Source organism: Castor canadensis, chromosome 2 (assembly GCF_047511655.1).
Source record: "Castor canadensis chromosome 2, mCasCan1.hap1v2, whole genome shotgun sequence".
In the NCBI taxonomy this organism is placed as follows: domain Eukaryota; kingdom Metazoa; phylum Chordata; class Mammalia; order Rodentia; family Castoridae; genus Castor; species Castor canadensis.
Window position 1 is genome coordinate 92,985,830 of NC_133387.1, and position 19,009 is coordinate 93,004,838.

Sequence of the window (19,009 nt, forward strand, 5' to 3'; positions counted from 1 at the left end):
TACATACATGCGTACACATTTTGCACCATATTTACCCTCCTACCCCCTTTCCCCATTACCCCCCTCACAGTGGTGCCATCCTTCCCCACTAGGCAGGACCTGTTCCACCTTCCTGTTCTCTGATTTTGTAGAAGAAAAAAGAGAAAATGAAAAACATGACATTTTAGCTTGTTTGAGATAAAGGTAGCTACCAGGGAGTTTCCTTGTGATAGTTCCATGTATGTATATATTATAACCCTAACTGGTTTATCTCCTCTATTTTTCTTCATTCTACCTTAGTCCCTTTCTTATGGTGGTTTCAGTCAGTTTAAGATTTCCATAGTCATTCTTGTATAGAGAGTATATCAACCATATTCAAGCTCTTAGTTTCCCTCCCTACCTCCCCTTAGTGTGACCAGTGTTCCCTAATATTGCTGCATTTGTATTAGGTCTATATTCTACATATGAGAGAGAACGTGTGGCTTTTGGCCTTCTGAGCCTGGCTAACTTCACTTAAGATGATGTTTCCCAGTTTCATCTATTTACCTGCAAATGACAAAATTGGGAATGAGCTCTCCTCTTTTCCCCTTTCCTAAATGACTAACCATGGATATGATGGGAGGAGCTGGCTTTGGCCATGAGAATAAGATCTGTACCCTAGGCAATGTCAGGGATAAGGACCTGGGTCCTTGAACATCAAGGTTCATTGGTTTCTTGTCTTTGGGCTGTTGTATGAGAAACATCTATCTTGTATGACCCATTGTATTTTTGTTGTTGTTTTTACAGTAGCACAACCTGTATCCTCCTTGCTATATTAGCTAAAAATAATTGAGTTTATCAAAAATAATTTTTGATAGCTCATTTGAAATGTCAAAGCAGGCTCAAATGGTAGAGTGCCTGCCTAGTTAAGCCTAGCAAGCATGAGGCTCTGAGTTCAAGCCCCAGTACTGCAAAAAAAAAAAAAAGAAAAAAGAAATATCAAAGTATTGTGTGGCTTTGTTATACACAAACACCTTCCAATATCTATAAAAATGAAAAGGGATAGAATTAATGATGTACCACATCTCAGTAAAAAAAATGATCTGCTCATAAACTAACTTAATTAAAAGATCCACCTCTTTGATACATCTTGTAAAATTTTACTTTTCATGTTTAAATTTTTCAAATGAATATTTGTTAATCATAAATGTGACAATAATTCCATCCAGAAATGTTTTTAACATTTAAAATCATATGCTTAAGGACTGATGGTATGGCTCAAGCAGTAGAGTGCCTGCCTTGCAAGTGCAAAGACCTGAGTTCAAACCCAAGTACTGACAAAAAGAAAAATAAACTAAAATATTATGATTAAAAGTTGTTTCACTTATATATTTTTCCAAACATAAAAATATTACATTAATATAAAATTATGTGAGAGAACTGAAGTAAAAGGAAGGCTATAAAGTCTTTTAGATTTGATTAAAAGAATAGCAAAGTTTTCAATCTGAAATGTCACTATTCTAAATATGACAGAAAATAAAGTACTAAAAAAATTTTTAGACACCATCTTGAAAATGGGAAAGGGATATGCCGTCTTAGGGTTTATACTCTTGGGAATATAAAGAAAGTCTCAGGGATTACAGACCTCTGACTTCCCTTTACAGAGATTCATCAACTAATGTTAACCCAACCCTGGCTTCATTTGTGTGTGCGTGTGGTACTGGAGTTTGAACTCAGGCCTTTGCATTGCTAGGCCAGTGCTCTATCACTTGTGGCTTTATGTCTGGAAACACATGTGCAAATGTTCCACACCACAGTTGCCCTGCCTCCACATGGATCCCACTGGATAGCACGCTTCATTAACAAGGAGGACTCACAGATAATTCCACAGCTGTCTGACCCTACATGATTGCTAGGTTTGAGGAGCGGATTCCATCAATACTTACAAAGTTACTATGTAAATAAATGCTGGCTGCTGGCATGAGGTCTGAACTCTACCTATCTTCTAGGTCCTATCATCTTTTATCGTGCTTCACAGATTCACCTTTCTCCATCTTTTGTACTCCTTCTTAACACTATCTTCAGGTTCTCCCTCCCTCACTTTGGCTCTTCCCCATCAGCACAGGAACACAGTCATTTTCTCGTCCACAAATACCCTTCACTCAATGTTTCCCACCAAACTATTATCCAACGTGGGCCTTTCCCTTCACAATCCCATATCCTGTAGTATCTACTTAAGTCTCCCACTCACTCAATTTTTCATTCTGGTTTTAATTTTTTGTGTGGCAGTACTGGGGTTTGAACCCAGGGGCCCATGCTTGCAAGGCAGGTGCTCTGCTGCTTGAGCCACAACTCCAGTCCTTAAGCATAAGATTTTAAATGTTACAACATTTCTGGATGGCAGTACTGTTACATTTATGATCAAGGGCAGCCAGCCACTGACTTTAATTTTAAAGTGTTCCTAAGTTCATGTACACAAGCAATATATGAAAATACTCATTATAAACATATCAAATAATCTAAAAGTGTGGTCAAAGCATTGCTCCACCCAACACTGCTACCAACTCTTTCCCATACACAACCCGATGTGGTTCCTTCCATACTTTTATCTAGTTATCTATGTGTCTATATTGCACATGTGGCATAACATATTCCTTTTGTTCCGCCCACAAGTTCCTCTGGAAAATTTTCCAAATCAATAAAATATATAGGCTTGCTTCATTCTTTTGACCATCAATGGTGTTTTGTGGAAAATAATGTACCATAATCTCCTATTAAGGGGCTTCCAAGCCAGACGCCAGTGGCTCATGCTTGTAATCCTAGCTACTCAGGAGGCAGAGATCAGGAGGATCAAGGTTCGAAGCCAGCTTAATACTCTATCTCAAAAAAACCCATCACAAAAAGGGGTGGTGGGGTGGCTCAAGGTGTAGGTGCTGAGTATAAGCCCCAGTACTGCAAAAAAAAAAAAAGTAGGGGGAGCTTGCAGATATCTCAGTTTTCTTCCCTGTTGATAGATCTTTGGGCTATTTCCTTTTTTCACATTAAAAACTGTATTATTATGACCATTTTTTTATGTATATCTCTGCTCACATTCAAGTTTGAGGAGATATGGACAAAGGAGTTAAATCAGCTATTTAACTGATTTAAATGTCAGTTTCTATTCTCACCAAGTGTATAGAATTTCTCAGAAATACCAGACCCTGTGGGCCAATAACCACAGCCATATAAAACTGTATTTTTTTATTTAATGGTTTATTATTTTTATGTTTGTTGGCTTTTCAGATTTGTGTTCATGTTTTTAAGTTAAATCTTCTTTTTCTTATTATTTTGAGAAATGTCACAGTAAAATGAAGAAGTATTTGGACTGTGGAGCAGAGGATGGGTTTGCATCTGGGTCTAAATATGGCCTCAGAAAAGTCACCCAAGTAAAGTTTTAGTGTTAATGCCAATTTCATAAGGTCATGTAAAGATTATGAAACAATGCATACAACACCAAGGGTAACATACCTGGTGCACAGTGAATGCTCAAACAGTGATAGCCTGTCATGGGAGTTATTTTATATTTTGCACATAAATACTTTAATTATTAAGGATGTTGTGAATATTTTCTTCTCTGTTGCTTGTGTTTTACCTTTGTTTATAAACATTTGTAAGGCAGGGATTATTTTATACAAACAAATCTGTCCTTTTCCCTTTATGACTTTACTGCAAACTGATTTTCATCTGAACCATTTTATTGAACTGACTGTATTTATTACTGCTTCTCTTTGCAGATTATATTTCCTGGATGATCTTATCTACTCGAATGATTTCAGCAAGCCCCTCTGGGCAGATGACAGTGAAATCATCAGATATTTTCCACCGTTTCATGGAGTATTTCTAACTCAGATGCTCCACCTTACCTTAACCTAAATTACCTTAACCTAAATGAACGTTATACACTTTACATATATTAAAATTGAATGATCTCCAAGGGATACTTTTGTACTTTTAAAGATAGACTTATAACAAATAGTATGAAACAAAGAATATAAATATTTGTATTAATACACATATAATCTATGTAATTCCCATTTGTTCTATGGGAAGATGTACAAACTGACAAAAGTAATTCTGACAAGGGAAGACTTTTTACTTTAACTTCTTTGTGCCTCGTGAAGTTTGAACCACTATATGTAATGTTTATTTGGAATAAATGCAAATCTACCAATAAATACAAGGGGACTTCTCATCAGTCACATCCAACCTGTACCCTGTTTTGGCTGGCGATGTCACTCTCCCCCTCAGTTTCTGCTAAGCACTTGGGAATAACCCACCATGTTCCCAAAGTGCACACCCAAGCATCACATTCAGCTGAAATGCCTCAGAAATGGTCTGTCATGCACCTGTGCACTTAACAGCAACTCCAAGCACACAGTAAGCTGAGCACTGGGATAGAGAAAAAAAACACGAATGAGATGTCATCAGCACAAGGCCCTCAAGAAGCCCCACAAAGACGAAAAAAAGAAAGAAAAAAAAAATAGAAGCCCCACAGCCTACCCATGCAGAGCAGCCACACCACACACGGCGTTTCTTAAATAACTGATCCTTCAACCATTTACAATTATTTATTTCGGTAAGAGTCATAAAATATATTTTTATAACATACATAAGAAAAAAACACATTTGAATAACAAATAAAACAACATGTGACAGATTTTAGTGTTTATAATGAAATCATCAATAACTTTAACAACTGAGAAAAGAAAGTCAAAGTGTATTTAAAAGTTGAGGCCATACTTTATAGTATTTTTATGTTAAGAAAAGGTATTAGGCTTTTGAAGGTAATACATGACTTAATAGTTTTTTGAATGATTTCAAAACAGGTTTCTAGATGCTGCATATATGACATGGAAAGAAAAACAAGAAGAAGACAAGAACTTTGGCAAGCAAAGTATTAGTCCATAGCAGCTTGGTAAAGTTTACTTCTTTTTATATAGTTTCTTCAATTTACATTGTTTTGTGACTGGAGCAGAAAAAAATCAATATGCTTATGTTTGAGGAGTCTAAAACCTATACAGCAAAAATAATTATTTTAATAAAGCCTGAATTCTATGAAAATGTGCACCACACTGCATATGACAACTGGGTAAATGTAAACCTTGTGATTATTAACTCTTCTATATAAAAATTTGGCCCCTAAATCTCACATAATGCCTCCTATGACTACATCTTCTTTGAAGGAGGCCTCAAAATGTGTATTTTTCAAATATACATTTGCTATTTGAGAAAGTTCTCATCTCCATTATCAAAATTGTTTCTGTAAAGTCCCTTAGAAATTTTTTCAGTATTCTCAACAAGTCTAACAAGTCTTATCATGACCATAGATGACCGATCACACCTTTTGAAAAAACTGAGACAAGAGAAAGGATCACCAAACCAGAGGTTTCTGTCTGTATCCCTGGAAGATCTTGCTACTTCAAGACTCAGCTCCAAGAAGATAACTCAGAATTTCTTACTTTAAAAAATATATATAATTTGTCATGAATAACTGACTTCTAGGAAAATGAGATTCTTAAATTTAGATTTAGCAAATCAACTACAATGAACTGACTTCCAATCATCTTTGAACAGGAAAAACCTGTTGAAGTTTTACATACAAAAGACATAAATACTGCATAATATGTAGTGAATATTTGCACAAACCCTTTCATAGTTAAAGCATAAAATGCAATCAGCAAATCTAATGCTCTTAGGTGTGTTTTTTTGAAATACATGTATGGCACAGCTCCAAAGCCTCTACATGGTATGGAAATTTCCAAGTCTAAGACTTTCCAATAGGTTGGTAGCAAGCATCAGGTTGCCAGAGGCGAATATCAATAAGAACCTGATTGAGTTTTTGCATCCAGAGATCCCGTTCTTCTTTAGTATCTGCAGATAGCCAGTTCCTACAAGAACAAACAAGAGTTCAGGTTTCTCTCTCACCCTCATTCCATACCTCCCTGTGGTGTTGCTGGGGGAAAGAAAGAAAAAACCCTAAACAAACCACTAAAAAGAGCTGCTCTTACCATCTTTTAATGGATGCAAGGACCCACATAGTGAGGTTTTTCTTCAAGTACAAAAGAGAAAAATTATCCCTACTTAGTCCTAACTCACACTAATTAATTTGGTAAGTGATGTTTATGACCAAAGAAAGTAAGTGTTTTTGAAAAAGTAGTCTGTCAAGGTGGGACACCCACTGAGTGTGAGCAACTTCCTAGCAAGAGCACAACAGGCTTGAACTTGGGAGCTTTTGATGTCCTTCAGACTCAGGCTCCCTAAGAGCTACAATCACAGACAGGCTCATGGACCATCACTGGCTTTATAGGTACTGCTATTTTCACTGTTTCCCATTATTTCTGCCCTATTATGTTAGTAGAGTATGATATTTATAATAAATTATCTAAAGATCCTAAGACTTTGGCTTATCAGGAACGCAAGTTGAATGATTAAGTAGTTGTTAGGGACATGGGGGAAGGAAGTGGGGAAATCCCCAATGCATAGCCAGATTTATTTCTAGAGAGAACAGCTAGCTGTTAGAAAGTTGTACTCATTTTGCATCTTTACATTTCTTCCCAGTGGTACTAAAATAACATAAACATGAATAAGTAGTGAGTTTGCCATCTCTTAGTGGTCAATGGAGAGAGTACTACTTACATAAATGAAGCACAGAATAAGTAGAATAACACATGGTCTAGCTACTTCTACCACAGGGGAGGCCCAAGGAGAAGTCTAGGAGATTATACAACCAGTTATATGAAAAATATGACTGATGTTTACAAGGGATGAAGTGGGCTGTTGTGGGGAACTATTTAGGTACTGAGCTTTGACTGGTTCCCACTGACTGGGGTAGCTATCGATCAAAATGATTATAAACACAGTCTGTCTTTCCCTCCCTGCCTGATGCTACTATTAACACACAGAAGGTCCCTGAAGGGAAGGAATGGATGAGTCAAAATGAATTAATCTGAAAGTTGTCTTAGACATCAAGAACTGCCAGTCGGTGGAGCCACCATGGTGAGCACTCACCCCACTGCCTTAGCCAAGATCCCCCCAAGCTCAGCAGAGTCACCTCTGAAGGGGAAAGGGGAGGGGGTAAATTTTCCAAAGAATGAGTTTTTAATCTAGATTTTATTTTATTTTATTTTGTGGTGCTGGGGTTGAACCTATAGCCTTGTGCATGCTAGGCAAGTATTCTACCACTGAGCTCCATCCCCAGTCCTTGGTTTTGAGCTCATTATGTAGCCTAGGCTAACCTTGAACTCCTGCCTCTACCTCCTGAATGCTGGGATTACAGGTATGTGCCAGCTTCTACCTAGCTATTTTAAAACAAATTAGCAGTTTCTGAACAACTTTGTTCCATTTTATTATAGTGTCTCTTGGCTGTTAACATTCTAATACTGTCACATTAGAAACCCACAGAGCTGGGCCTATCCATTTCCAAGTCTGCAATATCCAGCAACAGCCTGATGATGAAAGACTGTGCCAAATTCTAATTTTTGTCCCTAGTCACAGCTTTGTACATTGAAGGAGGTCTTTAGGCTTCTCTTGGGCATCAGAGCAAAAGAATCTATGCAAGATCCTTAGCAATAAGCTCATGCATCCTATACTTAAGCTCAGGGTTAACAAAAAAGCAACATTCCCAAGAGTTTACGCTGTGATCACCAACCAGAAATCTGCACAATAGAATGAGATTGTTTCTGTAAGTGAGGTGATTAAATGAAGGTATTTTTAGTGAAAAGGATTTATAAGGTCTCCTTGAATACTGCTTGTTTTCTCAGCTACATGAAATCTTTAAATTTAATCCAAAGACCATTAGCTAACTGCCTTGAAAACACCTACACTGTGAGTATACTGGAAAATATGAGTAGCAAAGATATAACCTCAATGATATACTTTTCCTAACTGTATTAATCTAGTTATTGCAGCTTTTTCTCTTAATGCTGTGTATAGTGTTTTCTCACTAGGGCTATATACTTTTCAGAGCCAAGGACCATCTTCAATGTTTTCTATCATGGTAAAAACAGAATGGGGAAGTACTCAGTTCACAGAAATAAAAATGGGCAATACATACTTGGTGACACAGAGTGTGTCCCTGCACTGGCTGACAAGAGTCTCCCGGTCATCTTCTCTTTGTGGTCGAACAGTAATCAGTTCAAAAGTGTTGCGTCTTGCACAAAATTCTCTGTTGGCTGGGTCTATCTGACGACTGATGCAATTGGCCAGATTTATCCTTCCTATGGGATTCTTTAAAATAAATTTTAAAAAAATTAGTAGAACATAAGCAATACTATTTACATGTGTAAGCTATTATGCAATGTTAATTTAAAAGTTAAAATTAACTACCAGAAAAAAAATGACCCTATTTTTAAAATGAAACAATAGAGGGCATACAAATGACTCCCATGTGTACTGCAAGCTTATTCACAATAACCAAGCTATGGGTACAACCTAAGTGTCCATCAGCAGACGAATGGACTAAAAAAAATGTGGTACATAGACACCATGGGATACCATTCAGCCTTAAAAGAAAACAGAACTGGAAGCATGGCATAAGCAGTACAGTGCCTGTTTTACAAACACAAAGCCCTTTGTAGTTCAAACCCTCATCCAAAAAAAAGGGAGAGAGAAGAAAATAGGAAAATTTGTCATTTGCAACATGAATGAACCTAGAAGACATTATGTTAAATGAAATAAGCCAGACAACATGGAAAGACAAATGCCCTTTGATTTTACACGTACATGTGGAATCTGCAAATGTCAGATGCCCAGAAGTAGAGAGTGGAATGGTGGTTATCAGAGGCCATGGAAGGTGGGGGTAGATAGGGAAAGAGAAGATATTGATTGGTCAACAGATCCAAAGTTAAAGTTAGCTGGGAGGAATAAATTCTATGGCACAGCACTGTGACTATAGTTAATAATAATGTGTTGAAAAAAATTAATGTACTGTATATTTCAAAATAGCTAAGAGAAGTTTAAATGTTTTCACTACAAAGAAATAATAAGTAATCAAGATAATAAACATACTGATTTTACTTTGGTCATTCTACAATGCATGCATGCATTAAGAAAATATTATCTTGCATCCCATAAATATATTCAATTATCAAGTGTCAATTAAAAGTAAAAAAACTTAAAATAGTTATAATGGACCTAGAGAAACACATTCAATATTAACTACTATTTCTTGCTGGATATAAAAGTAGAAATCCAAGATATCATCTGATGCCCCTTGCCGACCATCCAATAAACCTGAAATAAAGAAACAAGAAACTACTACTAAGAAAAACTTTACAGAGAAAATAAAAAAAAATATAATGAACTACCAAGTACCTCACCAGCCTCAACAATTAGGAATACATATTTAACTACTTTTTATCTATATTTCACCCTCTTCTTCACTTCAATAAGAGGAAAGCCAGACATCTTATTTCAGGTGCAAATACTTTTATGTAGTTCTAAAAGGGCAAACAACTGCTTTGTATACTTAGTGGCTAAGTCATTCTCACGGTATGACAGCCAAAGAGGAGATAAACATTTAGGAAACCAAATGGTCCTGAGAATGGGAGGGGGATATACATGGGCACAAACGATTTATGAACAGCCAATAAAACTGTCAATTCCATTAGTAATTTTTAAAATACACCACTTTAAAACCCCAGATTGGTTAAGTGTGCACAGTAAAAAGACTTGTTGACTGGCTAAAGGATAACAGAAATTCTTACATACTGCTGGTTAAAGTACAAAACAATCTATTACTGGTTGGCAACTTGATAACAGCAATCACAAAGCATTACAAAGGAACATACTCCCATCTGTGATTCTACCTAAAAGAAACTTATCCTAAGCAAATACATAAATAAGCACACAAAGATTTTATACAAGGGAGTCACTATTTTTCCATACTAGCAAAAGAAATTCAAAACAGATGAAATGGCAGTAATAGGGGACTAGTTAAAACTAGTTTGTTTCCAGCAAATATGGCAAAGTAAATAGTCTGAAGGACCGGCCATTACAGAACACCTGAATTGCTAGGTAAGTGATGCACAAAGAGAAGAAATCGTCATGGGCTGAAATCAGCAAGGAAGAGAGGATGCAGAATAGCAAGGTCACCTGAAACCCTGGCTTCCCTGGATGCTTGCCAACACTGGAACCTACAGCCTGGGCTCGAATAAATGAAATGGTTTAACAGGAAGCCTAACTCATGTTAAGCACCCCAGCAATGCAACAAGAACAAGAAAGAATATGTGTTGCAGAGATATAAATGAAACATGAAAATACTGAAGTTGGGAATTCACGTCTGTTTTGTATGCATTTGAGCAATTTTAAATATTGAAAGTAAAATACGTATGTGTATATATATTTCCATGTGTGTGAATATGAAAAAAAGCAAGGGCCAAGAATAGTAATAAATTATTGGGGAAGAACAAATTAGGAGATTTTCATTACCAGGCATGAAGATTTATTATAAAACTACAGTAATGGAATCTGGGATATAGAAACAGACAAAAAAACCCCAAAAAGTCAAAAAATACACAGTGATATGTTATACACATTATTTTTGCGACAAGGTCTCCCTGTATATTCAAGGCTGGCCTCAAACTCCTTTTGCCTCTGCCACCTGAATGCTGGGATTTACAGGCATGTACCATCACACCCAATTTAATAAATATCTTGATTCATGCCAGAGATGGCATTGCAGTTCAGTGGGGAAAGGATTAGCCATTCAGTGATTATCCAAACACACACACACACACACACACACACACACACACACACAATTCTAGGTAAATAAAAGGTGAAGTATAAAATTTTGAGGAGGCATAAGAGAAATCTTTTTGACTGGAGAACAGTTTTCTTGAGACAAAAAAACAAAAAAACCCACAAACAATGAAACAGATTGATAGATCTGATTTCCTTAACAGTAAAAAAAAAACTATTCATGCAAAACCTATAAAGCTAAGAGATAAGCCAAGCCAAAGACCAAAGAAACATAATTGTAATTTACCAAAAAAGAGAAAAAAATTGTTACAGCATATAGAAAATCAGCCTTGGGCATGGTGGTACACACCTATCCCCAGAACAGGAAGATCTGAGCTACACAGTGAGACCCTGTCCAAAAAAAAAAAAAGTAATAAAAGAAAAATATAATTGACCATATACACAAGAAAAGATGCTTACTCTAGTAATCAAGCAGATAGAAAATAAAAACAGTGAGATAACATTTTATATCTATCATACTGACAAAAATTTAAAGGCTAATATATTAAGTGTTGATGGGAATATGGAAAACTGAGAATTCTTACATATGCTTGGGTAGGAATGGAAAATTTTACAACCAGTTTCAAGAATCATTTAACAAAATCTAGTCAAAGCTGAAGATGTACAAATCCTATAACCCAGCAATCCTACTGTAGGTTAAACTCAAGAAAGAACTCTCACCCATGTATCTAAGAAGCTAAATCACAGTTGTACTGTTTGTGATATCAACAGTTTAGAAATAATGTTCAAAAACAGGAAAATGAATAAATGAATAAATTAATTGTGACATGTTCTTATAAGGGAATACTCTACTGCAGAGGGAAAGGAACAAACTAGAGCTACATAAATCAACCTAGACTAACTACATACACCATGTTGACCCAAAACAGTCAAGTTGTAGAATAATATGCATAATGAACATTATTTGTACAATATTGAAAAACATGCAATTGCAATAGTATACATTGTATGTATACAATAAAATTAAAGAGCTACTTAGGCACAATGGACCCTTTTATACAGGAGTTCTCCTGGGGGAAAGAGAACAGTATAAGGAGCTTCAACTAGGAGAGTTTCAGAGGTTGGCTAAAGTTATTTTTATGCCATCTTGAATGTCTCAAGCATTTTGCAAGATATTTTTTAAAAAATTAATTTTAATGATTACAATGTAGTACTATTTAATAACTGCTATTAAAAAAAAGTGCTGCTTTGAGTTTTAAAAGGATTCATGAAGGATTGGGATTTAACTCAGTGGTACAGCACTTGCCTAGCAAGCACAAGGCCCTAGGTTTGGTTCCCAACCCCCAAAAAAAAGAGAAGAGAAGGAAAAAAAGCTTAAAAACTGAATACATAATTACTATTGCATATTATGTATTTTTAAAGTTTAGGAGGATAGATGGCAGTAATTAACTCTGTTATAGATGATTTTCCTTGTTAATCCTGCTTGTTTCTATTTTTCAGTTTGGGGTTGAATAAATAGTCATACTTGGTGATAATATCATGTTCTTTAAAAATGATATCTAATTTGCTGCACAAAATCATATTGTTAAGTTAGAAACAAAACCAAAACTGTTACATTCCTGTGGCTAGTTTTCTATTACTGGTTCATCCCAGATATAGGAAAGACAACTAGCTAATAAAATAACAAATTGAATTTAACATATTTCCAACTAAAATTGTCAACAAAATATATGATGAAACATTTCAAGAGAAAAGAAGGAAAAATACATACCATGGGGTATATTAAGAGTGGTCAAATCTTAAGGAATGGTCAGGATATAAAATCTCCACACCCACCCACGCACATAGGAGCATCTGCAGCAGGAACAAGTCCATGCTTAGGGGAATCTGGGTGGATGGGGCAGAAGGAGAGGGAGCACTTGCAGGAAAACCACATGAAAGTCAACCAGGGCTTTCACCACTGACCAGTACTATTTAAATACCTTTCGCCTCTCATCATCCGGGTAAGTCCAGTAAGAGATACAGTTTCCAGACAGAACACACCACCTTCGATGCCAGGCACCAAAACCACTTACATCTTCAAATATCGTCTGAAAAAAATCAACAGAAATGTTAACTTCAGAAACTGTAGGGAAATGTCCTAACAATGAAGTACTACTGATTCTGCATGTTTAACAGTTCCATACTGTCATATTTCATGTCAAAATCTATTTGTATGATTCTTATGTCTTTTGCCTTAGTAAGAAAATCTGGTTGTTTTTATAATCTACCCATAAAGACTTAAGAATATCCAAATAACTCCAAATAAATATCTCTACCCAACTTCAAACTTTTCAAAAGCAACATGTCCCTCGCTAAATGCTTTTTAAACAAGAAAGAAGAGCCTCAAGTCTTGGAGTAGAAATTATAACAGTGTCATACCTTACATATTTAAAAACAAAAACCTAGTGATAGAATACTAACTAAAGGTATCTTCACACGGAACACTGATTGGATGGCCTTATATTTTCTCCAAGAGAACAGACTTTTTCTGACAGGGTAGGAAAGGAGTCAATTCTTGATGGCAGGCCCAGATGCGACAGTGTGATAACCATCAACTCTGAGTCCACCATCTTATCATCAAGCACACTTTGGAGTGGCACTCCCTGAAGTCAGGCCTTTGGCCAGCCCAGGTCTTAGAATGCAAGTGACATTCTACAGATAGGTGTCACAGTGTGCTGGTTAGATAGGACTGCAGAACAGGTAACTAATAACATTTGGATTTTTTTTTCATGGAAATACTTCCATTTAATAGTATGAGGAGATCCTTCACGATTTTTCAGGTGTAGTCAGCACAGACCCTTATTTGTTTAAAAAAAAATTTTTTTAAACTCACTTTTCATTTTTTGAAAAACTAGAGAACTTTTATGTTAAAGAACAAAGCAAGAAAAAAAGGTAGCAATGCTGCAGGACAGGAGTAGGCAATCTGCTTCTGTATGGAGCCAAAGAGTAAATAAGTATTTCAGACTTCATGGTCCACACAGTCTCTGCCACGAATATTCAGCTTTCTGCTGCAGCACAAAGGCAGCCAGAGACACTAGGTGAACAGAGAAGCATATGTCTGTAGAAGTCTGTCCCCAGTGCCGATAGTCCAAAGGCATCTTTGTGTTTCCTTGCAGAAAGCAATAAGGCTTTTCCACCTTGAAATCACAACTTTAGACTAGAGGCATGACTCAACTGGCAAGTATAGGACCACTTATATAAGGCCACTTATGTAAGTGGCCTAGCAAGCATAAGGCCCTGAGTTAAAACTCAAGAACTCACAATTTCACCTTTTTTGATTGCTGAACAGTTAATACTAACATTATTTGGTGTTTGTGAGCGACACCATTCTAAGCACATTTTGGGTATTGTCTCAACAAGGCCCCTGCCAGCCCCGTGATAGGAGGAAATATTCTTTTCAATCACTGACTTCTGTGAAGGTCCAACGCTGGCCTGACTGAGTGCAATTTCTGGCCATAGAGGAAAGTCACTTTGTGTGAGAGGAAAAGTTTCTGCGGTAGAGTGAAGCCTCAATTTTATTAATTACTTTACTGTAACCATATTCCCTCCTGCCCTTTTTTCTCCTCCCTTCACTCCTCTTTCCCCAAGGCATGTTTCAGCAACATTGTTCATAGTCAAGGAAGAAAGAAAGGAATCTGGCCATTTCAATCTCATGCACAAGTCAATACAAGTGACTCACAAGCTCCATCCTGCGTCTTTGTTCACCTCTTACATCATAAAGGAAATAGGGAAAAATTTGAGGGATAAGAATAATAGCACTTATTATTACATCCTAACTATAATCAGAGAAGAATGAGAGAACAATTTTTCTCTTTGTAGCTGAGGAAACAGAGGGCCAGTGGAATTAAGTAACAGCAGATAGAACTAGAACCTTCTAGCTGCCCAGCCAGAATGCCCTTTTCCTGCTGTTCATCTGTCAAGCCCTAGCCTGACCATTTGAGACTCAGGCACTGGCTTCTCTGATTACAGGCTTCCTCTTCCTGTTGGTCCTAACATAGCAGAAGGGGACAGGACCAAACAGCTTCCATTTCATTTCAATAAGGAGACAGCTGGGAGAACTAAAATGCATTGTTTAGGCAGGGGTAGAAGTTGTGTGGAGCTTTCCAAAGCTCTTTCTTACTGTATTTCTGAGAGTGGGATATAATTAGCTTTAGGATTCAAGACAGTAAACTGTCTTGACCTAGCAAACTAGTGAAGAGCTCAAAAATTAAATAGGCCAGGCATTATATACAAAGGAACCAGCTACCACAACAGAGCCTATTTGTTGCTAAAGGTGTTTATTCTAAAATATGAAAATATTTACATTAAAAGGTCAGTACGCCAGATGCCGGTGGCTCATGCCTATAATCCTAGCTACTCAGGAGGTAGAGATCAGGAAGATCACAGTTGGAAGCCAGCCCAGGCAAATAGTTCCACAAGAACCTGTCTCTAAAAACCCTTCACAAAAATAGGGCTGGTGGAGTGGCTCAAGGTGAAGGCCCTGAGTTCAAGCACTAGTACCACAAAAAAAGTCAGTAGGATAACTTGATTTAATCATTCTGTAATGGTTACATATATCAAAATTCCATATTGTACAACATAAATATATACAATTTTTACTTTTCAAATAAAAAATTAAAATATTTTTTAAAGTGAGGAAAAGGTCAGAAGGTAAGCATGGTTTTAAAGTCAGAAATTTATATATTAAAAAAAAAAGCAAAAACAAACAAACAAAAAAGTAATTTAAAAAACCTAAGAATATCTAGTGCCACCTGCTGGACCTGAATGTGAAAAATAGCTAATGGGTGGGGGGGGAGGGGGGAGTTCATGAGAAGTCTGATTTACCTAGGCTACAGAGACTTTTCTTACAATCTAGCTCTCTTTCTGTACCCTTCAACTGCAACTGCAAACTGATTTGTATCATTCAAATTCTTACATCACAAAAAGAAAAAAGCAGACTTTCACCATTCCCACAATCTTCTATGCATTCCACATGCTGACCCTTCTCTGATAATGAAAAAAAGTATAATTCTGTAAAAAACGATCCTGTGAGCTATGGTTTGGGCTCCTTTCTTCCTCTTTCATGACCTTGCTTTCATGAATAACCTAGTTCAGACTCTCTTGGCCTCTATCTTCAACCTCTTTGGCTATAGCCAAAGCCACACATTTTCATTTAACACTGCTCAGTTATTTCCCATGTTAATAAAATGTGGATAAAAACCTTTTACCTTATGGATCTCTGCATGTATCATACTCTCCTCTCTTTACCCCTTTGCTGCCAAACTTTGTTTCCAAGAGTTGTTCCTGTTCCTCACCTCCCATGCACCGAAATCTATCATATTTGCATTCTAGCATCTGCTTTAGCCCAGGCTGGAACAAAGGTAGTAATGATCCTTATCTAATTTGCCCTCACTCCCTCCTTCCATCTCTCTTCACTTGGCTATCATGACAATAAACTCTCCATGTCTATCCCACAGTCCCCTCTGAGGACTTCTCTCCTTTGTCCTGTCTTTTAAGTGTTGCTGCTTCTCCTGTCAGTCTCCCTCACTGGTCCCAGCCTTTTATCACCACCACTATACTTCAGACATCCAAATCTCTACCTCAGCTAAAAGACCAACCTTGAGTCCCAAACCTAGATCTTTGAAACATGTCTCTAGGCATCCAAAACTCAAATTGTTTAATTCCATTGTGGGTGGGAATTGGCTGGGAAGAGACATGAACTTTCTGAGATGATGGTAATAGTCCATATCTGAATGGAAACTTGGGTTACAGAGGTGAAATTCAGGGAATATGTGCTTAAGTTTTAGGGGAAAATACCTAACATCTATAATATACTTTGAATTCTTCCCCCAAAAATAAGACAGATTGGGCAATGGCTCAAGGGATGGCTAAAGGATGACTAGATGGTAGATATATGAAAAAGCAAGGACAGTAAAAAGTGTTACAGGTTAAAAATAAAATCTAGAAGGTGGGCAGATGAGTGTTCATTATAAATTTCTATCAACATTGTTGTTTGCTTTCCATGTTCACAATAAAATGGTGGGGAAGAATATACTATTCCCCATTCCAAATGTGGGAAGAATTAATTACACTTGCTCCCAAGTCCCTTTTCTAGTACTATCCCTGACACTCAAGTCATGCAAGGTGATTCTTTCCCACTCCACATAGACAAACAGCTAGTACCTGCACTTTCTTTCTCCTTCATTTCTCCATGCTGGGTCCCCACTTGTCACTCATATGAAGTAACAGTCTCCTAACTGGTCTTTCAGGGTCACCATTCTCTAATCTAGTTTCCACACAGTCAAAATGTTTTCTAAACAAATAAGAACAAAGCTGACAAGGATGAGGGGAAGAGGAAAGAACCTATATACTGTTGGTGGGAATGTAAATTAGAGCAGTACTATGTAGGTCTCTTAAAACTCAAAAACTAGAATCACCTTATGATCCTACTATATGACTTCTGAGCAGGTATCTGAAGGAATCTAAGCTAGGATACAATAGAGACACTTGCACACCCATGTTTATGTTTATAGTACCATTATTCACAATGCCAAACTATGGAATCAACCCAGGTGCCGGTCAACCAATAAATGGATAAAGAAAATGTGGTACATATCCCCACAGCCATAAAGAAGAATGAAATTATGATGCTTGCAGGTAAATAGACAGGACTAGAGATCATCATGTTAAGTGAAATAAACCAGGCTGAGAAAGACAAATATTGCATGTTCTTTCCCATATGCAGTATCTACACCTTAAAAATATGAATTACAGGAGTGTAAATTGGGACTGTTTAGGGGTTAGAACCAGTGGGAGGGGGAAGGATGAAGCAGGGGTGAATGTGGTCGAAGTTCTTATGTTCATGTATAGAAATAGAATAAAGAAACCTGCTAAACTCGTTTTAAAAGGCAGGGGCAGGAGAGGACAAGAATAATATAGGGGGTGAATTTAATCAAAGTATATTATATGCATGCATGGAAATATCACAATGAAACCCTTTTGTACAATACATGCTAACAAAGAAAAAGTTTAAAATTGATTTTTCTAAACTTCAAAGTTGATATTTTCCTCTGCTTAAAATCCTACAGTAGTAGCCAAGAGGCTGCAGAATAAAGTCCAGATTCTTGAAGCAGCCCATTTCCCTAACCATACTCTCCTCATCCACCACCCCCAACACTAAGCTCTAACTATCCTAAAATACCTGCTCCTCTCTAAGTGTATCATCCTTTGTGACAGTGTGAGGAATGTAGGGGACCCATGCCACTGTGAATATTCCCCTTTATCTGGAGCACTTCTCTCCTTCCCCCTGGCTAACTTTTTCAGTTAGCAGATTAGGAGTTACTTTTTCCAGTAGTTTCTTCCATTACCCTTGCCCACCCACAACACAGGTATATCACAGTTCTCACCTCTGCACCACTATGCTTTCTCCTATTATGGCACTATAAAGTACTTGTCTGCTCTCTATTTCTCTCTCTTAAACTTAATGGAGGGATTATCTTTGGTGGCCTATTTTGTTCCAGTACCAGCACAGTCTGTGGCATATGGAGGACATAAGGCAAATCTTCACCAAAGCAACTCATCATTGATTACAGGCTTTTATTCGAACAGGAGACCAAGTCTACAGCTCACAAAACAGAAGACAGTAACAATCAAGTGAAGTGACTTACTAGAAAACCTTTTTCTTCAACACTTGAATTCACTTGACAGTTTATTTTTAAGTAAATATGACCTTCCAAAGGAGATAAAAAGGGCACCTGTGAAGAAAGAAGGTAAATTATTTGCAAGTAACTCAGAGTGTTATTTTTCTTGATAAAACATGTATAAATCATGAACAAAGAATATTAAGCCTTGAAAACACATCATCTTCTAAAGCTGGAATGTAAAAGACATGGCCAAAAAGGCACTGGTTCCTTAGCAACAAATGCTTTTGAAGAATAAATTCATTTAAGGTAGAGCTTGACAAAAACAACAGCTCTAGCTCCAAATTAACGTAAGAAAGGAAACACAGATCAAAGAACAGAATACACGTGCTTATTCATTCTCCATCAACTGGAGAATATACTTAATAGGACTCTGGATAAGCCAACTGCCTACATTCACACACTATTACTTAGCAGTAAAGACTGAACTGAAGAAATATGAAACCAATCCTTGAATTAGCATGAAATTTTAAGAGGCCCCAAACAACCAAAACACTCTTAAAAAAGAAGATGGCTGGAGGACTCATGCTTCCCAATTTCAAATATTACTTCAAAGCTTTAGTAATCAAAACGCATGGTTCTGTTCTGGC

At 36.9% G+C, this 19,009-nt stretch overlaps 1 protein-coding gene across 4 annotated transcripts in view; it reads right to left on the reverse strand.

Annotated features, from left to right (window-relative positions):
* Positions 1-4,550: 4,550 nt before the first annotated feature.
* The window catches only part of Anln (anillin, actin binding protein), a 66,977-nt gene continuing 52,518 nt past the window's right edge, over positions 4,551-19,009 (reverse strand). For all 4 annotated transcript variants that reach the window (XM_074065290.1, XM_074065291.1, XM_020182903.2 and 1 more), the window contains 4 exons: positions 18,387-18,473; positions 12,681-12,788; positions 8,051-8,223; positions 4,551-5,885 (listed from right to left, as the gene is read on the reverse strand). In XM_074065290.1, coding sequence (XP_073921391.1) covers positions 5,762-5,885; positions 8,051-8,223; positions 12,681-12,788; positions 18,387-18,473 — 492 coding nt within the window. In that variant the 3' untranslated portion in view covers positions 4,551-5,761. The remainder of the gene's footprint in view (positions 5,886-8,050; positions 8,224-12,680; positions 12,789-18,386; positions 18,474-19,009) is intronic.